Source organism: Athene noctua, chromosome 10, assembly GCF_965140245.1.
Source record: "Athene noctua chromosome 10, bAthNoc1.hap1.1, whole genome shotgun sequence".
NCBI classification, from domain to species: domain Eukaryota; kingdom Metazoa; phylum Chordata; class Aves; order Strigiformes; family Strigidae; genus Athene; species Athene noctua.
Window position 1 is genome coordinate 17,910,165 of NC_134046.1, and position 23,993 is coordinate 17,934,157.

At 46.2% G+C, this 23,993-nt stretch overlaps 2 protein-coding genes across 3 annotated transcripts in view; one reads left to right on the top strand and one right to left on the bottom strand.

Annotated features, from left to right (window-relative positions):
• Nucleotides 1-3,477: 3,477 nt before the first annotated feature.
• On the bottom strand, nt 3,478-10,583 carry TNNC1 (troponin C1, slow skeletal and cardiac type). The gene is made up of 6 exons (XM_074913983.1): nt 10,421-10,583; nt 6,550-6,580; nt 6,074-6,220; nt 5,038-5,152; nt 4,808-4,944; nt 3,478-4,177 (listed from the first exon to the last, which is right to left on the bottom strand). Exons 1-6 carry the CDS (start codon nt 10,442-10,444, stop codon nt 4,146-4,148), a joined length of 486 nt encoding a protein of 161 aa, XP_074770084.1. The 5' UTR covers nt 10,445-10,583; the 3' UTR covers nt 3,478-4,145.
• Nucleotides 10,584-15,873: 5,290 nt separating this feature from the next.
• Nucleotides 15,874-23,993, top strand: part of NISCH (nischarin) — a 32,151-nt gene continuing 24,031 nt past the window's right edge. For both annotated transcript variants that reach the window (XM_074913984.1, XM_074913985.1), the window contains exons 1-3: nt 15,874-16,083; nt 21,824-21,907; nt 22,657-22,839. In XM_074913984.1, the coding sequence (XP_074770085.1) occupies nt 15,997-16,083; nt 21,824-21,907; nt 22,657-22,839 (354 nt within the window). In that variant the 5' untranslated portion in view covers nt 15,874-15,996. The remainder of the gene's footprint in view (nt 16,084-21,823; nt 21,908-22,656; nt 22,840-23,993) is intronic.

A 23,993-nucleotide genomic window follows, 5' to 3' on the forward strand; every position in this document is an offset into this window, starting at 1 on the left:
CCAAAATAGCGTCTGCGTGACAAAATGCAGCACCACGGAACGTAACCTTAATCCAGGCATCATTGTGTAGCAAGAGACAGGAATTTTGTGAGCTTCCACAGCGGCTTGGTGTCAGGTTTGTTGTTGCCTGCTCCCTGCACACAGGGTGTTCCTGCAGTTGATCACCTATTGCACTAACCCAGTGACAGCTAAGCCCACAACTTCCCTCCTTGTAGAAGTTGTCCCTGCCCAGAAGGGAAAGTGGCGAAGGGGAATCTGTGCTGGCGTGGCCTTGTGTCCTCATCCTCTTTCACTTGCCTTGTGAAATCATTTAAGTTCTGACAGGCAAGTCAGACTGAAGATCTGTTTTGAGATGATTACGTATACAGAGCCCAGGAGGAGGAACTGGCAGCTGTGGCCCACTTGAAACTATTCCCATTATGCAAAGCTCTGTCACTTTTGACATGTAAAAACTTCAAAGCTGTTATGATTAAGTCCTTGGTATCCTGCAGGAGGCCAATGAGCTTGAGAGTGTCTCTCTACTCAGTTACTGCAGTACATGAGGTTATATATTTCATGCTTGCTGCTGCTGTATGTCATACTTGCTACAGATGATCTCCCCTTTGCAATTAAGAGGACTCGGTATCAAGTTCCAGTTTGGCTCCTTTCTTCACTTTGACTAAACACCCAAAAAAACCAACAAACCAAAAAAAGGGAGCAAAGGGTGTGTCACCAGATACTGAATCAATTTGGCAAAGGTGAGCCATGGAGCTGAACCCAGGAGGAGAGATCAACACACTGCAAGATGCTCTGATGGGGCAGAGTATTCACTGAGTATCTCGATGTTCATGGTGAAAATGAAAAGTAGCACTGGATATGTGTTGCTCTGTCCTCCTTTACCACCTTTCAGTAGTGTGTTCAAGCAAAAAGCAGTGAACAGAACACAGTTGTGCTTTGCCCAAGTCTCAAGGCTGTTGCAGGTGTTTCTACACAACAGGGGCTTGGCGCAGTGAGATGTTTGATGCACCTTAGCTCACATATTGCTGCTGCTCTGGTGGAAGGTGTATGACTGTAGGTGAGATGCAGAGGTTTTATTAGGGGGATGCATACAAAATGTCCTCAGATCTTCCTCTCATAGCAAAGTTTTACTGGGAACTGAAGAGAGGCCTTAAATACCCTGGAAAGCTGCAAAGCAGGGCAGGAATTAAATCTACTACCGGCAAAAGCAAATAGATCAGATGGCCTGAGAACTGTGTCTGTGTCTGGTTGCAGGGGCTGCTGTCACCTACCAGCACAGTGTCTGTCTCAGCTTGGGAGTTAAGATGACAAAGATGCAGGGGCTGTTTTAGAGAGTGGGAAATGGCTTTTTCTCTGATCTTTAAAAAAAAATGTTTCAATGACTTTTTCCCTAATAAAAGTGCATGTGGACATGTTTCTTAAAGGCTTTGGGCACCATAAGTTCATATGCAGGGAAAACTGGAAATTTATACAGAGTTGTGTAGATACGTGGACTCTGTTAGGTCGTTTTCATTCATCTTTAGCACATCTCCAGGCACATCCCCTCTGTGGAGGCTTCAACCAGGCTGATCCTGTACTACTGGTTACTGTTTTTTCAGCCATCTAACCACTTGCTGCCCTGTTATGTCACACTGCATTTCTAATACAGTTGTTCCCATGTTTTAGCCAACACCGAAATCCTCCCACAGTACCCCCACCCCACAGTGTTTATTGTCTTACTCTTGGAAGACAGGCAGCATGTTAAGGCAAATGGGTCTTGCAGCAGTTTTTCTGACTTCATGCAGAGCATGCTGACCTGCTGGCACCTCTGGTCTAAGGACTAAAAAAGCCCAAATAGCATCAGTGTGTCTGCTCTTCTAGGGACAAGTTTCAGCTGTTACAAGACCTTTGTCCTTTCTCTCCAGCCACCACCTTTCCTGTTTTACTCTTGGAAAAGCGTGGGTAGCCAGTGAGGTTGTGGCTTGCTGCTGCCTGTGCCATTGAACCAAGGGGGGTGGCTCTGCAGTCATCCATTTCCCTGGGGTCACAGCAGAATCCAAGCCTCCTCCAAGCCACCAAATTGACTGAAGGGAGGGAATTAACCTTATTTCTTCTCTTGTTCACTCTTCGGTGAGCCTAAGGCTATCAGTAAGCAGCGGAGAGTATCTTGGAGATGTCCTTCTTGGATGTTGGGACAGAGGAAGATGATGGGGCTGTTGGTGATGCCTGCTGAGATGTGATGTGAACGTGTGGTGGGTTGCCTGTGGACTGGATGGCCATGGCTGTGGGGAGACCTGGTTTCACCTTGGCTCGTGACCAAAGCCCAGGTGTTTTCAACTCTGTGGAGATTCCCAGGCCTGGGGTATAATGTTTCAGCTGTGTCCTCGGAAGCAGCTCTCAGTGGGAAATGACTTCTGCTGCTACACTGGGGCGGTGGAAGATTATTATTTTTGATCTCTAGGCTATGGATTCACTCGAAGCAGAAGATGGTAACAATCAAGAACATTTCTGGTCACAGGATTGTTTGACCCAACACTTTTCTGTGTCTGTTGGCTTCAGGTACACCTGCAGTTCTACTGAATCGGCAGGAGCTAAGGCACTGGGGGCTTGGGACCCTTGGGGAGACCCCTCTGAGCAGTTCACCCAGATGTTTGAATTAGGATTGTTCCCAAAATATCTTGGGTTTTAAGGAAAATCAGCTGCTGTAGCTGACAGGGGTTAATTTCCTCAGTTTCTTTGATGTTACACGCCCTGGTTGGACAAAACATTTGGTGCTCATCATCCAGAGAAAACACAGCCATATCCTTCCAAACAATCTCTCATGCCTGCTTTCACCTCAAGCCTGTTTGGTCTGAATTACAATAATTCATTATTGCTACAAATGAGAGCATGTCATATGAAATACAACTGTTCAGGGTGTCATTTCCACAGAGGGGGGAAAAAAAACCAACCCTTGGTTCTGGGAAGAAAGGCAAAAGGACAGTGCAGCAGGCAGCGGGGCACTGGCATGGCAGCATGCTTGCCCAGGGTTGAGGGCAGCATTGCTGGGCTTGCAACTGACACAGTCTCATGCCTTGCTCTGCCAATGTTTATTTTGCTTGGGTAAATGTTTGATTTTAGCAACACGACTGCGTGAGCTCTGCTGGGGCTGTAATTCAATGGGAGGAGGCAGCTATGTGCTGGGAGAGCTGCTAATGCCGCAGGAATGCCACACTTCCTTGGGACAAGAAAAGATGGTGCCCAGGGCCCTTGGGGACAGCGCAGCTTGTCTTCCTCAGCCTTGCTGTCCTCCTGCACCTGGGGCTGAGTCCCAAAGCAGGGTTATGCCTTGCTCAGGGCCCCTGTGGCCCAAATAGACATGATTTCTGAGGGAAAATTGGGTGTTTCTGTTATTGCAGCGAGGCTTCCATCCAGGGCTGCTGGAGGACCATGTGGTGCTGTGGGGCTCGTGCTGCCACCTGCTTCCTGCCAGCCTGGGTGAGATGGGAAGGAGGCACCCAGTCCAATTTAGGAATAGCTTTTATTCACATTTCCAAAGAAAATTGAGATCCTCTTTCTGCATGTGCTACAGGATGGCCATCAGGATGGCAGGGAGGAGGAAGGGATGTCCTTTCAGGACAGCCGGCACAAGAGTGGGAAGGAGAAGGACTGTCCCTCTCTCGTGGATTTCAGTGGTGGCGTAAGCGGGGTTTAATCCACATTTTGTCACTAAAATGCTGCCAATGCTCCAGTTAAACCAGCAGGCACCACTGCTGGCTCCTGAGCCTGCTCACTATGGCAGGGGTGAGGAGATGCAACATGGCAGCTTCACACTGAGCACCAATGGTCCCACGGGCCAGGCTTTGCTGCTGAGCTGGCAGCAAAATACATCCTCGGAGGTTTAAAGCTCCAGCTGTGAAGTCACCTTGCCAGACACAGCTTGTGGGCTCTTGACACATCCCCAGGGAGTGGCCCCTTTAGTCATTGGGTATGTGACCAGGGTGAAGGTCTCTTTAAACCTCCAAGGAACAACCATCTGAAGCACTTTGTATTAACGCATTTTATTTTCGCAGTGGCCACCTTTCTCAGCACTGAGTCTTCATGCCGGTAGCCAGGGGACTTAGCCAAGGAGACGAGATGCAGAGCTTGGAGGGGTTTAGGAGATTCAGGCTGTCAATCTGGCCTCAGATTTATTCAACTCCCTTCATAAACTCCAGGAACTCTGCCAAGAGGAAGACATTGGAGACAAGGAGTGTGAGGTGGGACCGAAGTGCCCTCGCAGATGCCAAATGCACTTTTGGCAGCTTTCCCCAGCCCTGTCTCGTTTTCCATCCCCCCAGTGCGTGAGAGGCTGAGAGGGGATGGCTACCACTCTTCTGGCTGTGGCAAGGACTCTTCATGACTCTCACTGCAAATGTCACTGGAGTCCAGCATCACACTTGGCTGCCACCAAAATGCCAGAGGTGAGTGCCCGGGGACAGACATAGCCACTGGCTTAGCTCAGAAATGGTCTGGGGGTCATTTCAGCAGCACCACATTCAAAGATACAGCCCTTTGGAGATGGTGCTTGTGTTTAGGGGGCAGGAGGGGATAGGCAGGTCGCTGGTGAAAAGCAGCATTGCTTCAGTGCAGGCTGGCTTTCACAGCATGGGGACAGTTAAAGCAGCCCCAGGCCCCTTGCTAAGTGTAAGAAACCCCCCAACCCTGTGCAAACACTGGCTGTGGTCAGGTGTATTGCCCAGCACTGCCTGTATGAGCTCATGCCCATCCAAGAAGGTAACCAAGACCATGGGAGATGCCTGGGGTATGCTCGAGGGCTCACAACCAAACTGCATGCAAGAAAGAGTCCTACCATCATAGTCAATCCTGCCATCATTGTTTTTATCACCATCTCTCATCAGTTCTTCTATGTCATCCTCGGTGATGGTCTCTCCTGTTGCCTGCAGCATGATCTTCAGTTCCTCAAGGTCGATGTACCCATCAGCATTTCTGTGCGAGGAACAGACCGACACATTAGGGAGGGGGAGCCAGGGCGGTTGCACCGCTCCCACCACCCCGCCATGCTGCGGTTGCAGCTCTTACTTATCAAACATCCTGAAGAGATCTGAGAGTTCCTCTTCAGTTTTTCCTTTGCTGTCATCTTTCATACACCGGACCATCATAACAAGGAACTCATCAAAATCTACAGTGCCGCTGCCTGCAGGCAGAATAAATGCTATCAGCTGGTGCTATGGTGGGTGGGTGAGCAATGCCAAGTGAGAGATCACACTTCTCTTTAGTAACCAAGGTCCAAAACACAGGAGAGCAGCTCTGCAGCAAGAGGCAGCTTTTAGGACACTGGAGTAAGTGACTGAGGCCCTTGCACCCTGATGTCATCACTGAATTTTTGCCTTTTACAGTCTTTTTGCCAAGGCAAAATGAACCAAAGGTCCTACTAGAAGCACCAATGAACGGAAATTCTTGCTATGGAAATACCTGTCCGTCTCATCCAGAAGGCAGGTATTCATGCAGTGGGGTTTTGTGCCAGCAGTACACTACTGACACAGCTTTTTTTTCCTTTTTTGCCTGATTTTTAACTGCTTTTTTATTTTCTGGTTATTTAGTATAGTATTTCTGCCCAACTTGCACACAGTGGATTTCATTATGTGTGATCACCAGTACAATGATTTAATCAATACTGACAGTTATTTATGTGTGTGTGTGTGTGTGTATACTTGAGCAGTGAAAGGCTTTCCCAATGATAACATCTTTTAATTGTGGCATTTCTGAAATGGCAGTTGCTACATCTGACCTATATTTTGTTTTTTAAATGTATCTGTGCAAATTCAGAGTACCCACCAAGGCTAGTTCAAGCAGTCTGATCATTATAGGAATAATATTTTTTAATAGTTTCTCTTTGCCTGGAAATTTTCTAAAGGAACCACGCTGGTTTGGTGGCTATGTAGTGTCCTTCAGAATCACAGCATTGCAGGATGCTCTCCACAGGATGTGGCTGTCCCCAGCATGGATCCTGACAGCACTGCACAGGTGCTGAGTGCTCCCAACCTACACCATGCCCCCCATGCCTGCAGATGTGACGATAGTACTTGGAAGAGTGGAAGAAACCCAAGTGTCTCACCATCCTCATCCACCTCATCTATCATCTCCTGCAGCTCCTCAGGGGTGGGGTTCTGCCCCAGCATCCTCATCACCTTCCCCAACTCCTTGGTGCTGATGCAACCGTCCTCTGCCCCCAGCACGAAGATGTCAAAGGCAGCCTTGAACTCTGGGGAGAGAGCAGAGAGGAGATGTGGGGGGTCTTTCCCCACACCTCGACCCTGTGGGCAGGTCCCCCAGGGCAGGAATCTCATCCCAGGCACAGCCTCCCCTGCCCTTGCACCCCAGCACTGCCAGGGCATGGCGTGGTGGGGACACCCGCACACACACAGAGAAACTGCTTCGCTTGAAACGCTGGTGGATCAAAACCCCTGGGTCATGCCCTGCTTTGGCCAATCTGGCCAAAGCATTTTCTGAGGTGTAATTGCTGAGGCAAGCTAGGCTGCTGGCTGGGGAGCTTGTCTTTAGGCTGCAGTGTTAGGTTAAAGATGCACCTACCATTTTTTTGCTCTTCTGTCAGCTGCTCAACCTGTAAGGAAAACACAGAGACCAAGTCATTTTTCCTTGTCAGCATCACTGATTGTTAAGAGGACATGTTATTTGTTCAACAGCCTTTGCAAAGGTCAATGAAGCCTCACAACAGCCACCCCATGGTGTGTAGAACCAGTGGGGTTTTGACGCTGCAACTTTTTGTAGTCTAAGAGACTCTTCCTCTTAAAAAAAAAACCCTATTCCCAACTCCTTTGAAGTGAGCATCATTTCTCTAGAGCAGCAGTGTCTGATACACAGCAGAAATAGCCTTTGCACAAGCAGGGGAGACCCATGGGGAAAAGCATTTGTCTCTGTCAACTATTTGGGTTTTAATTTCTTGTTGCTGGCAGGCTTCACAGTGGGATGTGAAGTTGTTTTTCAGCCCTACATTCAGAAAACTCCCTGCACTATCCAAAGCGTTGAGAGCTGGTCTACTTCCATCTGAGTCAGGGTTTATTACAAAGGTTTCTGCCTCTGAAAGGAGCTGCTATTCCCTTTGGCCTGTTTTGGGTAGCTCCCTGAAGAAATGGTCCACGGAGCCATTAGACATTAGCTGAAATGGCATGGCAGATTGTTCCCAAACCCTACCCTAATTTGTTCCCCGCAGACAATCAGTGGGAGCTTATTAGTTAACATGAGTTAATGAAAATAATCAATGAGGAGAGCAAAGAGGAATCCATCAGCTCTGTGTCATACCTCTTTAAGTGCATTTCCTTCTTTGGCTTTATTCCTGCCTGCAGGTACTGCTTATTTAAAATTGCTGACCCCACCACTGTGTCCAGCTGCCCCTTTGGTAGCATCCATGAAAACATTGACTTTTCCATCCCATGCTGGTCCACAGCCTCCCTGGAGTCAGCCAGATATGATCCCCTGCCAGGACTGCCTCTGGCCTGTGCAGAGGGTGCCTGACCGCACTAATGTCTCCTTACTACCACGCCAGGGCAAGCAGTCCCTAACGTGCATCCGCGCCATGGTTCAGCTGGGGCAGAACATCGCAACCCAGGGTTGTGCCACCCTGTCTCTGAGGGAAGGCTGATGCTTTTGCCTCAAAGAGCTATGATTTTGCAAAAGCCAGCTGGAAATTCTTCCTGCTTGCAGCGAGAGGTGAGGAAAGCGCTGTTTCTTAGTGGGACAGAGCCTGTGGGAAGCAGGCAGGGAGCCTTATCCCACTTCCCACGCAACAGGAACAAGTCAGAAAGCGCTAAGGACGATGGCAGGATTGCCATTGCAGGAGGAGACCCAAGTGCACCGTGGCCCTGGTGCCACTGATGGCAGGCAGGCAGCTGCAGCCCCTTTGTGGCTATTGTTTGGGCACAGCAAGGGCAGCTGCAACGTGCCCTTGGCCAATGTCCACAACCATCGTCCTGCCACTCGGGTAACATGACCCTCTTAGTGCATTCACTATTTATAAGCCCGGGTGAGAGAGGTGCTAGAGATAAAGATGAGCTGCTCCGATTGTTCCTAGGCTTTGGTATTTATCCTTGCATCCCTTTATCTGCACACTTATCCCTGGCACTGTTCTTAGCGCTGCTTAACAGAGCCTAAAAATGCTCCCAGAATAGCTTTGTGTTTGCACACCCTTATCTAGGCATGAGTGGGCAAGATGAAAATCCATTGGGTTCTCTGGCTGCATGTAGGGAATTTGGCATAAATATAATATTAATATATGCCATCAGCATGCAGCAAATAAAAAAAATGCTCAATTTTGAAATTTCCTTGACTACTAAAATGATAGATGTGGAGCTATGCTGTATGTAAATTAAATGCATTGTAACCACAGAGTGACACTTTTATTAGAGAGATGCCTTTTGAGCTGTTTATAGTGCCCTCTGGCCACGGGTGCTGTTTGCAGCTTTATTCCTCTTTTCCCTCCACATCATTGCAGGGACAGGTTTCTCTGTGTGGGAAGACAAGCACTAAGCTCACAGCACTGCGGCAGCTGTGGTAATGCCAGATCTGCTGTATTTTGCTTTTAGCAGCTCTCCTTTTCATCCCATGTTTCCATTCGAATTCAGACAGGGGAAGGTGAAGGTCTTGAATTTTTTTTCCAGGTAAATGTTTTCTTGCAGTTAAAATCTTGGGGAATAGATCCATGAAAAAGCTGTTTGTCTCAGCTGTACTTGGCTTGGACTTCTTTTGCCTCTGTAAAGGTGCTGGCAGTTAATGCCCAGGACCTGAGCCCCACATTTACCAGCGTGCCCCCACCTGCAAACCAGCAGCACAATCCTTATGGGAACCCACTGGGTCTTTTGCATGGCCCATTTCCCTGGTCAAGGGGTCTGTGTTGGGATAAGTTTCTGAGGTAGGAATTTTGGGATTGTTCTCTGTTGCTGCAGTTTCTTTTTCTCAGCTAAATTCCTCCACGGTCCAACTCTGCTGAAGCCCACAGGCTTCGGGTAGGGATGACCTTCACCTGTGGATTTTTGCCCACTTCTGAGGCGGAGATTTGGAAAGGGGCTGGAGCGTGCAGGTAGGGAACACTTTCTTTTTAGGGCACCCTGCCCATGCTGTGAGCATGCTGTCCCAGCTGACAGGCAGACCCTTTTGGCTGTGGGCATCACTGGCTTGCCTTTCAGCCCTTCTCCCTAATTACAGGCATGAGGTTCCTAAACAACATGGAGAGGACCTGTGCCTTGAGTAACAGAAAATGTATTTAATTTTTTAATTAAGCTTTTTAGCTTAATTAAAAGAGGTCTGGATTTTCCTTGATTTTCCAGGTCACATTTTTCTCCCTTTTGGAGGTGTTGGTTGGGGGACTTGGCATTTTATTGTACAGCCTTTCCTAAGCCTTTTCACACTATTGGGATTGCTAGGGGGGTTCCATTTGACGAGGTTCAGTGCTGACCAAAGGACAGGAGAGGTGTGAGCATTTTGGTATTTTCTTCAATTATTTATCAAGCACCATCTGTCTTCCCTCTAAAAACCTCAGAATTAAAATAGGACTTGTATTTTTTGTGCCCTTGGTTAAAAATCAAACCTGATCCTATATATTTTTAGAAAATTTAAAAATCACCAGAAAGCTTTTATTTTTAACTCCGGTTATGGAAGGGACACAGTAGCAATCCACACAGTCCAGAATCTATTTTCATCCTTATTCAACTCTCATATCACTGTGTGTCTACATTGCAAAATAATGCAGTGTTCTTATTACAGACCAAATAGTTTGGGTTTACACAGTGAGTGCAGCATGCAGCTGTGTAAGTTAAAATAGCCATTAGGATGCTCTGCGTTCCCTGAGAGCATAGCTCACATTCTGGATTTCTGCAGAGCAGATATCAGGAGCGGCAAAGCAGAGGAGGATGTTTGAAAATAACTTACAAAACCTGAAGGTTTTTTTAAATCTCCCAGAAAAATATTCAGCTAAGTAAGGGGGAAATGTAGCAATAGCAGAATTTTAAAGGACCATAAAGAAGAGGGTGAGGTCTAACCCATACAAATAACGTTCATTTTGTGGGAAACACTGCTCTGCTTTGTCTGGGCTAAAACCAGCAGCCACATCTTATACTTTCAAGATTTTGTTGCGATTTATAACGTCACCTATGGGCCATTTCCCTGCCTTACAGCAGGGAACCAGGACAGTAGTTGTAAATAATTTAGCAGCACAGTTGAGAGTTTCACACTTACAGGAGGAGTGTGAAACCTTCACAGCCATCAGTGGGAAAGATCTGTGTCCTGGATGATGATATGGATTAAAAGTTGCCACCCTATAATTATTTCTTATTTTCATTGCTCCATTGAATTAACACTGTCACAGCTTTGGGAAATCAACTATAACCCCCCCAAAAAACGCTTTAAGCCCCCACCTCCCAAAAGCACAGCCCCAAAGGGAGGCACTTACCGCTGCCTTATAAATGTCATCCATGGCTGGAGAGGGGGGGTGAGGGGCCGGGGGACGTCGGGGTCACACTCCACCAGCGCTGCCCTCGTGAGCCCGGCTGATATAGGGGGGTGCCCGCCCCGGGGGATGTGACCAGCCCACCAGCAGCCCTGCACGCCCATCCCCTTCCCCACAGGAATGCCTCGCCTGCATGCCTTGGGATGGGGACACTGCCGAGCCCGGGGCTGGCATGTCCGGCGCCAGCCCCAGCCCCACTCCGGGGCAGCTGGAGGTTTCCTCGTGACTTCGATGGGGAATGAGCGAGCCCTTTCAGTTGGGTTTCGGCCGGTATTTGGCTGTCCTGACTGGACGCATGACACCATGTCACCTCCACCTCCCATGTGTTCCCCTGCTGGAAGCTGCATTAGAAAGATTATACTGTGCCTAATTAAATCGGGTAATATGGGAAAGGCATGTCTCCCAAAATATCCCTGTCCAGCAGCAAATGTCCCCTGGGGGCAGTGGGGCCAGGGGGTGTCATTCTGTCCCCAGACCCACGGGGGACATGCGGCTGGGGCTGATGCGCTCGGAGGAGCCAATGCTGTGGGCACTGAGGATGGGGGCACTCTGCAGTCCTGATGCCACAGTGAGATGTGTGGCGGCAGATGGAGCTTTGCCTCTGTTTTCTGCATTTAGCTGGGATTGAAAAATGGGGGGTGGGAGGGGGGGCTATCAACTGTGCTTGATTTCAGGGATAATTCCTGATCCTTTAGGAAAACCAGGACTCACTTCACCTAACCAGCAAGCTGACCTGTCCCCTCTGCAAGCAGGGAAAATCCACGGTCCTGGATTTACCATGGATTTACCCCACCATGGTGGAAAGCAAAACGTATCAAAGGCCTCCAAGTGACCAGCGTTTTCTCAGTGCAGGGAAAAGCGTTTTAATCCACAGCAATCAAAGCAAAACCTCTCATTTTGGTGATTCAGGACTCCCTCTTGTGTCCAAAGGAGCTACAGATGGCTCCAGTGGCTCAGGGTGACAAAGTCTCGCCTCCAGCTAGATCATATCCACATTAGTTAGCAAACCTGAAAATACTATGAATGCAGCTGTTAGGCTTCATGCCTTCTAAAAATCCCTTTAATAGAAATCATGCTGCAGGAAGAAAGCTGTTGTCCCTTTGTAATGCCTAGGCAAAGTGGCATTAGCCACAGACCTGGGGTGGTGTCAGCACGAAGCAAGGGCATAGATGAGCACAGACTGTGTCCCCACACCACATGCTCCCAGGTTTTGCAGTCCTGAAAGATTAACTTGTTGCAGAGCCTGCTATGAACTGCGGTCCTGTGGGTGCCTGCTGGCCTTGATTTACCCAGGCTTCAGGTGGGCTCTTCCTCTTCTAGCACAGGGATGGCAGATGTAATAAAAAGGAAAATAGCTGCATTTAAGGACTTAATTTTTGTGGTATGTTAGTCTTCAGAATTGGAACATATTAATATTTTGGTTGCCTTGAACACAGAAAAGACAGAAAAATCTAAAAAGGATAGATACTTATTTTATTAAAGGGCATTGGAGCCAGTTCTCAGGTGAAGCCACAGGCGGGGACGGGGGATCTGCTGTCTCTCACCAACTAACTATCACCCAAGCCCTCCTGGGCACCCCATGGAGACACCCCCCCCCCCAGTGAAGTGCTGCCCTGAGGAGAACCCCAGCCCCAAGCTGCTCTCCTGCCTCTCCCTGCCTGCAGAGCTGGCAGGGTGGCAGGTGCTGGTCCCGGGCACAGCCAGACACATTGCAGAGGGTGAGGAGTCACACCTGACCCCATCCCTCTGTCCCAGAAGGCAATGGCTCTGAGTCATCCCTCTGAAAACAGCCCCTGGGATGCATCAGAATATATCTAGGGCTGATGCATGGCGGGAGCAGAAGCTCTAACATTGCCTTCAAAGGGTCATGGCCACACTCTTGGAGCAGCTGGGATGAAGTCCAGGTTGGGATGTGGAAGCAGGGTCTCTGTCTGCTTAGAGAGGGGAAATGTGGGCCACTGCCACCATGCACACTGACATGGGAAAGCCATGCTTCTGCAAACGTCTGATGCAAACCAAGACTTACAAAACACAGGTATGCCTAGAGGGGAGGTATGAAAGCCATTGCACAACGAGTGGTGATGTTCCTCCTGGGGAGGGAGGTGCAGGAAAGGGGTGTCATTGTCAACCCCTAACTCCCTGCTTGCTGCTTGGAGTCAAAGCTTCCAGCATCCCCTGGCTCTCTGGAGCAGTTCGCTTACAAAAGAACTGAGAATTGGGGTTTTGTAGAGAAACCAAGCGCCTCTGCCGTGCAAAGTGCTGGGGGAAGCTGTTGCAGCAGGCATAGGGGTCCCAGGGAAAACCATCCACTCCTGCTGCTTCTCTTGCCTTCCTGCACGAGAGCCACATCAGAGACCGAGCACAGCTAGCTATAGCCTGAAGAGGGCTGCAACACAAGCACCCTTAATCCAGGCGCATGGCCAGCTTGGTGGCACACCAGCTGTCGCTGAGGTTAGGTACAGTGCATTAGCTCCAGCTTCAGCTGCATCCCAACATGCCAATGCACTTGTCAGTCAGTCCAAGGTACCGAGACAAGCAGAAGGGTTTACTGCACTTTTTTCTCCAAAATCTCCTTTCAGGTTTTCCTTTCCAGGCAGCTGCAACCCGCTGCAAAACAAGCGGAGGCATCCTTCACGTCAAATACAAGGAAATAAGCAGAAGTCCAGCTAAGCTGAAATTTTATTTGAGGTCAGGGGTGTTTGCAGTGCTCTTTGGGCGGTCTGTTGTGGCTCCAAACGCCAGCAAAACATTCCAGCGTCCCCCTTCTCTGCATGGGGCACCCAGACCTGAGTGGGGCCAGACCCACTCGCATCAAAGCTCTTTTATTTATTGCTACCTAAATCCTCCTCGGAGGGTTTTAGGTGATCAAGCTTGTTTGCCCCCTTCCCCAGCTGCATTGGTCCTGTTGATACATCTTCTCTGGGAGCCAGGACCAGGTTGTCACACCATGACCCACCTCAGCACCTGCAGGCAGAAACTGCCTTAGGAAGAGAAGGGTACCTATCAAAACTGACAGCCATGCGAGTGCTACAACTTGTTATTTAATTAAGGAGATGGGACATTCAGAGGAAGCTTAATTAAAGTTGCTCTCAGAAACCACTTATTATCTCATCAAGACGCTGAGCTCAGCAGCAGCTCCTGCTGCTGCTGGGACAGCGCTAGAAAATCCCTCTTGGGCTGCCTTTACTATACATGTTTTCTCCTTACACACATCATCCTTTGGCTAAGTTCTGACCAAGGCAGTGAAAATAAAATCAAAAAAGGTTTATCCAACTCCATTTGCAGAGGTATGTTTGCTTATCTGCTGCCTGGTCCTGGTTGCATCTGCCAGACACCAGCATTTCCCCCTTGTAGTGTTACGCCCTCTGCACCGCAGCTCCCTTGGACTGAGGAACTTTCTGTCCAGATGACTTTGAAAGCCACATGTGCACCCAGGACATTTGGCATTTCTGCTACTATTAATGACACTACACTGCAGCTAATTGAGTCCTCCCTCAGGTAACATAAGAAAGGACAGAGGGATGTCACCTTCATTTTGCTGGAAGGTGCTTTTTTACCCAAACCTCCTGTGACCTTCCCCTTGGGGCAACTTGTGTTCACTGGGAAAAGACTGAGGAGGATTTACTTCCCATCCTTTAAGATTCTCCACTTCTTTTACAAATTCCTGGCAAGATCCCTTTTGTGAGCACAGATTTGAAACACTTCCCTGTGCTCAGTGGGACAGTGAATTGAGGTAAGCAGAATCCATAACGTCAGTGAAGTCACCCCAAACTGTCATGTGAAGCCTCTGAGAATTAGTATGGAAGGGCATTAGGTCAAGTGAAACATTATAACTAAGAGGAACATCTAATTAGGAACACAAGGATATATCGCAGGATGCTGTCACGCTTAGCCTTGAGAGACAAATATATGGCAGAATACTATTACTCTCAGCTATGCAAAGGCAATTAAGGAAGAGTCTTAAAAATTAGATATTTGAGCCAAAACCAGGACCTTGCACAAACTAACCCTCATTCAAATGTGAAAATCCCACTTGTTTAATATGTAAACAATATGCTAATGAAGTAACACATGTGCTGTAATTCTATACCTTATTTTAGAATACGCCACATTTTCTAATCAACCAATCCTTGGGACTCTTACTAACTCTGAGAAAGTATATAAACCCTGTTTTGTAATTGTTTAGCGTGCTGGCTATGTTAGATGCCTGGCACCCTATCCTGCAGACTAATAATAAACAAATACCTCTACTCAGTGTGTTGCTTGGATTATTGCACACTGTGTGAGAGAACCCAGTTTTGGGACCACAAAACAATACCCTTAGTTCACTCTGGGCTTATCTGTGAGGCCCTGGACCAAGTCCATGCAGGTCTGATCCATCAGCCCAGCTTCTCAGCTCTGTTTTTGAGATGACACTATAGACTGAGTAAAACTATATGTTTGAGTTAATGCCTATGCTATAGTGACACTTTAATTCAGGACTGAATGTACTGCACTGATCTTCTGAGGAGGACCACTAACCACTGGCTCTACTGTGTGAGCCTGATATTCTGCATAAACAGTGCATGCCTTGCTAATGACTACACACTTGAAGAGGAGCTAGAAGATTGGTAAGAGGGGAACATCCTGCCCCAAAAGGCCCAACAGCTGATCGCCTGAAAAGCATAAAGTCAGCAAAAATACCACTCTACGCAGACATGGAATGAAAGAAGTACCTTGACCCTGTGTGTATTGACTCGAACACTGGGTGAAAGAACCCTTCTTTTGGGATAACAGCACCAGGCATGTTGGTCACAGAACCGCTCTAGTAGTGCCTTGGCCCAACACGACAGTGTCCAAGCCTTCAGCAGCACATGGTGGCCATAGGTCTCCATCAAGAGCTGTCTGCGGCTGCGGGAGGTGCTGCTTTGGGCCGCTGCCAGCACTGCTTCCAGATGCAGGCACTCCTGAGCACCGCAGCACGCTGTTATTAGGAAGATCAGCCCTCTGCAGACAGGACTGGCTTCGCCCTCTTGCGGTTCAATTCAAACACGCTGCGCTACCATCGACCTGCGCCGCACCTTTCCGCGACGCCAGATCCGGGCTGCGTGCGCTGCGCACACCAGCGTACCTGGGCAGCCTGGCGCTCCCCGCCGTGCCTGCGCTGCGGCATGTCGCCCGGCGCTCCCCTGTACGGCACAGCCTGGCACCGGCACTGCCCCACCCCTGCCCCTGGGAGCGCAGCACGCATGCGCGCCCCGACACACTAAACCCCGCCCCGACGAGCCGTAGTCCCGCCTCCCCGCGGTAATCCCCGCCCACAGCTCCAAGCCCCGCCCCTGCCCCCGCCGGCGGCTGCCAATAAGGAGGCGGCGGGCGGGGCGGGCCGCACCCTGGGAGGGGAGGGTTGGGGCAAGATGGCGGCGGCGGGAGAGAGCGCCGGGCTGGGGGCCGGGGCGGGCGGTGGTGGCGGCAGCCGGATGGGAGCGGTGACAGCGTGAGCGCGGCGGCGGACGGCCCTCTACGCTTCTCGCGGCGTCATGGAAGCGGCGGCGGGGGGCGAGGACGGCGAGGAGCCCCCGCGGGAGGCCCGAGTCCTGGGTTCCGAGCTGGTGGAGACGTACACGGTGCGGGGCCGGAGGGAGGCTGCGGCCCGGGGCGGGGGGGTGGCGGAGCCGGTCCTGTGGAGGCGAGCGGGGAGGCCGTGAGGGACGTGCGGGGCAGCGGCTGATGGTGGCGGTGAGGGGGTGAGCTGTGGGGAAGCGGGCCCGCTTCGCCGCCGCCTCAGGCAGCCTGCGGGGTACCGGGGGGAGCGGGCTGAGGCCGGGCTTGGTGCCGCACTGGCTCCTGCTTAGTGCCGCTGTGTCCATCCCGGCTCTGAGGAAGCCAGGCAGCAGTTCTCGGCCCCGTTTTGTATCCACGCTAAAGTCAGAGCGAAAATAATTTGGCAGAAGTTTCCGAGCGGCTTCTGCTTCCGTGGAGGGACGCGTGTTCTGGGAAATCCGCCCCCAAGGCGTGTGGGAGCGGGGCTGAGGGTTCACCCGGTGAAAATCGGCCCCTGAGCTCCTCGTAGCTTTGGCCCTTTGGGAGAGCTGGTGTTTCAGTGGAGGCCGAGTTTGGAAATGTCATGTACTTGCCCACGTATATCTATATTATCTACGTGTGTGTGTGTGTATCTGCGTATGATTATGAAAAATTGTTACCGAGTAAACATGGCTTTTAAAGCTGGACGAAATATAGTAGGAAATATTTCCTTCAAGTGAAAATAATCGTAAAAATCCCTCTTGAAAAGCTAGTCTTATTTTCAGAGGAAATCAGATGACTTGGGATAGACAGTTTTTCTCCTGCCCAAAAAAAAAAATGAAAGATTTTCAGTAGCGTTTTTGTTTGGAGAAGGAATTAAATTTTTGATGTATAACTTGTTTTTTAACTGGTTGCATTCTACCAAGAGCTAATTGGTCTGTTTTTCAGGAAGAAGCTCATCATAAAACAAACCTCAGCATAATTGCAGACAGAAAACATCTCGAGCACACCACCCTTTAGTTATATAACTAAAAATGTTTTCTGCTGCTACTTCATTTTGGTGTGATTTGAATGATTTTTTTTTTTTGGTAGTGTGCACATAATGACATCAGGTAGAATGCTGTAGGAACCTGAAAGAGAAAAGTGAAGGGGGAACAATAATCTAGAAAGGCAGTATTTGTAAAGTTGTGTAATAGTTACAAGTAATACTTCAGTAATATTTCAGATACCTCTGAAAAGGTACCTAGAGAAAGCAGAGCAACAGGAGAGTGATTTCTGAGTTTTCAGTAGGATGGAGGATTTACACAGCTATAGTACATGAAGGGCCTGACTACTTTCCAATTGACAACCCTTGAAACATTGTGTGGGAAAGACTGTCAGGTGGTGAGTAGCCATATTTACAGACAAAAATTGAATGATCATTCGGTGATGGAGCTGGCTAGAAGCTTAAAATAAATTCTTGAAAATTGTTTCAGCTCTTTCTCTTATGTTAGTTATGTGATGTGTATTCACGGAAACTATGCTGCTGCTGTGGAGATGTTACCACTGTGTGTGTTAGGATGTGGTTCCTCTCCCGACCAAGTTTGCTTTCACAGTCCCTGATCAGCCGAGAGGCACAGTGAGACTTATGTCATGGTAACTGGAAACTTCCATTTCAGGTGTGAACCAAGACTCAGCAGTGTTAATGTTGGTGTTGAGAATTTTCATTCGTATTTTGCAATACCAGTGAATGAGAAATTTAAGTTAATTTAGTTGAGAAAATGTCAAAATGTTATCTACTGCTTGTTCCACTGGAGGTTACGGACATGGGATGTGAAACATTAGCTACTTTGCTGCTTCTGCCTACAAACTAGTATTGTGGTACAGCCAACCTTTGGTAGTACTGTTAATGTGTTAGATTGAGCTGTAGTTCAGGCATATAACTTTGCTGCAGGTAGTGTTCAGCAGATGGGCTTATAGTCGGGGGATAACATTTTAAGCTGCTGCAGCTAAGCTCAAGGAAGCTTTTATTTTCAAGGCCAGATTTCTTTTTTAATGATTATGGTTCTGGAAATACTGTGCTATTTTAATGCCATTTTTCTTGGAAGCTTTAAAAGTAGGGTGTTGAAAGGCAAGATTTACCAGTGTTTGGTCCTACTTTGATTCTCTTGCTGTATTTTTGAAGGAGTCGTGGCATTAAGCTTATCTGTGTGTAAACCTCCTAAAACTGTTAGCAGGACTTCAAGCCTGCAGCCTGTTTGTATGAGATAGACCCAAGCCAGTAGAAATGTAGGAATAGATCTTTTATTGAAAATAGGAATTTAACAAAATTATTCAGAAGGTGAAATATTTTACAAAAATTAGCATTTGTGTTTTGTGTTCAAAATTAGATTAGTGGCACTTAAAGGTGTGATAAAGACCTGTACCACAGCAGAAATGAAGAAATTAGATGGTGCAGGTCAGTCAAATCTGATAAAGGTGAGAAAGGAAATACAGCAGTAGCAAACTGCATCTTTATCCATTAACATGTAGTAGTCAAGGTGGCAGCAGTCCTATTTACATCCTTGTTTTTGAAGGAGTTGTTTTTCTTTTGGCATATGTGATTCCTGTTGTACGCCATAGTTCAAAGCTCATAATATCGATAGAAGGAGTTATTTTAATGATATCCATTTGTCAGCTGTGAGATGAAATCCTGTAAAATATATGAGGGAGGCCCACAGTTCTGCGTATTTTTGAAGGCATTTTTAAAAATGTGATTCTTGTTGGAGGAGTTAGGGTGGAAGGCAGGTGTGGATAAATCCAGCAGAAAAAAAATACAGCACTTGATGGTTTTTCGCATGTGCTGGTCCAGCTAGATGCTGGCTCAAGTCTGGCTGATTGCTAGAAGGCCTCAAGGCTGCCAGTGCTTCATTTGTTTCCTGCTATGCATTTGTTTGGCCTAAAATTGCCTTCCTGCTTTTCCTGTCTTTTGCAGCTGTTTTTAATATAAATACTAGCTTTGATATTTAAGGAAAATCCTGTGGCTTCCTTGAATGGGTGTAAACAGTCTTGACTACTTGACCAGGCAGGGAGGAGGAGATGCGGTTGCATCACTGCTCTGGAATTTGGGACATACGGGCTGCAGTCACACCTGTGTCCCAGTCTTTGTGTGGTCAGCTTTGTCATCTAAGTGAGGTGCTTGTCTTTTTCTTGGCAGTACTGAAGTATACGAAGGTGGATGAGGGTTACTTTAGAAATACAAGTTTTCCATGTAAAGTGAGATGATGGGCAGGCTTTTGTAAAATGTACAGGAAGTAAACAAAATGCAGTCTGGAATCACTGCTGTTCATTTAACAGCTGGTTTAAAAATTATACATCTTAAAAAAAAATGTAGTATATATTTCACCTTTAAATATTTAGGGAGGTGAAGGAGTGCTGTTTGGCAATGTGAATATTTAACTCCAAAGAGTTTGAAGTGACTGTGTACTTTACAATGTAGAACTTGGCCAAAACAGCTGATTTATAGAAAGACATACAAAATTTATTACACAGAAGAGTTTGGTAGAGACATGGGGAGGAGGAAAACCTGTGAATGTAAACACTTGCATTTTATCTCAATAGAAATGCAGTTTATGGCATAAATATGGCTGGAGATTTCACATGGTGTATTTATATCTGGGAGACAGTGCAGTGTGAGAATTTCATCATCTCTCCATGTATGCTTTCTAGCAGTTGGCTTGACAGGTAGGCAGTCACTGAAGAATCTTAATTTAAACTGTCAGCCTTATCATATTAGTGCACTCAAAATTAATTGAAGATGAACTTGGATATCTGACTTTTTTGGAGACTTAGGGTTATCTTGCTTTAAAAGGATTGATTTATGTATTGGAACAAGTCTTTGGAGCACAGAAGCATATTGCATTTGTATTTATTCTTCAAGATAATGGCAGCTTGTGGATTCATGTGAAATCACTTGCTGTCATTCTGCAAACTGATGCTGTTTGAGGGGTGAATATGTACTGCCAGCTCTGGCTGCATTCTACATGGGGAATGCTGTGCCTTTTTAAATACTTAATTTGAGGAGTTGTATCAGTGCATGTAAATGCTCACTTTAACCTGACTAGACTATCTGTTTGGCTTGGTGCTATGTTTCTAGAAGTGGTCAGTGCTTTCCATTTCAGTAAAAACATATGAAACGTTTATTTACACTTTTACTCAGACTGTATTGTATACTGAGAGGAGGGGCATTCCTTCCTTGTCTTATGAACTGTCAGGTGGGAGCTGTGAAATTTACTGTTTTCTGTGTCTAATCTGAGGTTTATGCATTGTTTACTCAATCTGCTTTGCATTTAGCTATACTGCTTGATCTCCCATAATTTAGCACAGTCAGCTTTTCAAAAGAACTAGTCTTCTTATTATGGCTTCTAAATGTAGTACTACTTTATTCTAACTTTAATCCTCTGGTTTCTTTGAGTCTTTCCTTACTTTCCTCAGGGTTATGAGGAACTTTTGAATGCTCAGGTTATTCCTGTTCTAGTTTGTCACTGGCACAGTGAATAACCATGATCTGCTGTTTCACAACACAACATGATGGGAAAGCAGATGCAGGCCTTAATTGAGACTGTAATTCTGTGTAGGCATTCATCTGTGTTTTCAGTACTCATCTGAACACTGATGTGTTGCTTGCTGTGTGCACTAGTCAGACATCTTGATTCAGTTCTCTGTAGGACTTGGTTTTTGTTCAGCAAGTCAGTATCAGATGCTTACAGAAATATAATTGGTATGAGATACAGTTCATCTTTTAAAATGCAAGTGATATTCTATTTAATGTTTGGTATTGTGCTGGTCTGTATTAACAATAAGTGAAAACTGGCCTTTTACGTAACAAATCGAAACTGTTGAAGCTTTTTGTATCCTCATGTGGGTTTAGCAACCAGATGTGCATCATCCTCATAGCAGCTATGAGTCAGGTCTGTGTGATATGTGGTAGTAAGCAAGTTCTTAACTGTGTTAAATGCTTTCAAGATTTGATTACATTTTTTTCCCCCCCCCGGAATACAGTTGGATTGGATAGCACAGTTTATTTGTTGCTTTCAAATAGCTGTAGAACTGGTTTTACTGAGCCTTGTTTGTTTTCTACTTTGTACCTTTAAAGTATCTTTAGGAAGACTTGCTTCTGGCATATCCAAAGGTTTTGTGAGTTTCCTGCAGAACCAGTAATGTTCAATCTAGAAAGTCACCTACAATGAAAATCTTGAATTGTTTGGTACATGCTTGTTAAAAATACTTAGCTTTGTGTAAAGAAATGTTGGGTTCCTTGAAATAATTCTAGTGATTCTTTGGACACAATTGTAACTTTCAGGAAGCTGTCTTGTGTTATTTACCCTAAAAGGAATAAACCAGTTAATATTCAACCAAAGGATTTGTCTAGATTTTGAAGAGTTAAGCTCCAGGTTTCTGCTTAACCATGTAGTGACAGCAGGATGGTTGCCAAGTTCCTCTGTTTGTGGAACTTGGTAGATTGAAGAAGGGATGCTGCTGTCTTAGGCTTGTTGTGGATAGCTATGAATACCAATTTAGCTAGCAGAAATCTTCAGAAAAATTAGGTTAGAGATCTTGGTTATTAACCTTTGGGTTGCAAAAATAAAAGCTATTGCTTTACATGAGGGAGCACCTGCATGTTTCTATGTGTGGAGCAACCTTGTGAATGAGATTAGGCATCCTTCATCTGCAAAGTCACTTTAGAGTTTGAATTAGCTTTTAGTTAGCTATGATACTTCAAGAATGTAGAATCACCTTATAGTGCTACATTAACCAGCACATCTCACAGTCATCTTCTCTTTAAGACAAAAAGCTTTACAGTTCCCTTTAATTTCTTTCTTTCAGGTATACATTATTCAGGTCAGCGTTGGCAATCATCAGTGGACAGTCAAACATCGTTACAGTGATTTCCATGACCTGCATGAAAAGGTAAAGATATTGTATCTGTGGCCTTGGTCTCTTACAAAACATTGTACAGACTGTGTAGTTCTGTTGTATGGGACATAAACTCTTTCCTCAATAAAGAGCAAGAATATCTGCCAGATACCATCTGAGCTGCAAACTAAATCCTTTTTGTATGAACAATATTAACTTGCCCCTCTTACACTCCCCTCTTGAACTGGGGGAGGTGGTCGTGGACAACTTCAGCCTTGGACAGAAGCTTGTGTCAGAAAGAGTGGAGTTCAGGCTAGAGTCAATAAACATTTTGCCAAGAGATGTTTATGATCAGCTGATCTGGTAACCAAAAGCTGGATTGGAGCAAAGTCTCTTCTGGGAGGGGTGGATGATAAAACTGTCCTTAGACAGTAGCATGGGGTAGCTACTAACTAGTGTTGATTAAAAACAGCACGTGAAAATAAGGGAAAGTCCACTATATTCAAGACTGGGCTGCTTTCTCAAAAATGCACCAGTTACTCTGTTTTATCACTTTAGTTACATTCTGCCCTATGGTGCTGTGAGTGATTCTCTCAAAAAACACTATTATTAAACTTCTCATCATTTTATGATAAAATATTCTTTTTGAAAATACCTGATACTTTGAAGTCAATAGCTAAATTTACTGAATTTATTTTTTGATCTTACCAGGATCGGGCAACATGCTCTTAATGTGTTCCATTGCATCTTTTGTGCAAGTTCAGATGGTGAGTTGGGTAGTAACTCTGGTCTCTGTCTTTCAGCTTGTTTCAGAAAAGAAGATAGATAAAAATCTGTTACCTCCTAAGAAGATTATTGGAAAAAATTCTAAAAGCCTGGTGGAGAAAAGACAAAAGGAATTAGAGGTCTACCTGCAAACCCTGCTAGTCAAGTTCCCTGTTACTGCTCCAAAAGTTTTGTCACACTTCCTACACTTTCATTTATATGTAAGTTATATTTTTAGCGTATGAAATGGAGACCTAAGTGTCTTTCCCTAGTTCTCTGACTTGGAGAGAATAATATGGAATCTTCATAAAACAGCTGAAAGTGCTCTTTTTCAGAATTTTGCACAGTGTAACAAACAAAGCATATTTTTAAGATTTTTGACGCTGCTTTTTATTGCAGTAGATACTGGGCTGGCAAGTAGTGTGGGTAGGGACTCTAAGAGGAGAAAATAAATGCTGGCAGGATAGTTGGAAGCTGTGAATAAATCTGAAGCTGAATTTGTTGTTAGGCTGAAGTCAATAGTGCTGGCTCTCTGAAGGAACATTGCATAATTGGTCCACACACACCTCTACTTAGTGGTTAATGGTTAGAGCTGTGGTTCTTACTGAAACAGTTGATTCCCAAATGAAGAAAAATGGTGCTTCTTCATCAGAAGCACACTGATGGAGTGGCCTCTGGAGAAATAGCTCCAGCCAGCAGACAGAATGTTACGGTAAAGTGTGCTTGAGGAAAGAAGCAGTGGCTTGCTTTCATGCTCAGATTGCAATTTGTTCGTTCATCTCTTCTCTAATTAGCCTTTTTTGCAGTATGGTATCATGTTGTGAGAGGGAGAATAAACTTTATGAAGAGGAGAGTGCACTGCAGAACTCAGTGGAAAGGAGCAGCAGTAATTGCTTTGGGGTGGGATGTGCTGAGGTGTCACTTCATGGTTTCATATAAAGGCTTCAGAAATGAGTCACAAGTGGTCCATTAGGTGTGTTAATTAAGCTTTAGCAACAAAGAAAAATCCATTTTAGTTGTTATGTGAACATAATTATCTTGGTGAGACTCTCGAGTTTGACTTAGATAAACAGTAGAAGGTTTACTTCATAGTGTTGCTATTACACTGCATATTTGAGTGAGAAGCACTAGTTTGTCATGATCTAAAATGGATTAGCGATTTTAAATGTATTAAAAATGTGTGTGATAACGTAGGGACAGTTCTGTTCAGATAGAGTAAACTTCCTTATCACCAGAAAGTTGCATAATTTTTCTGTTCTCTGGCTACTCTATTCAATGATGTCTGTTTCATTCACGTTTCAGTACTATAACTTCAACAAAGGTTTTTATGCAGGCAGAAATTCTTCCTAGTCCCTCTCGTTTTTCAGTTAGGCTG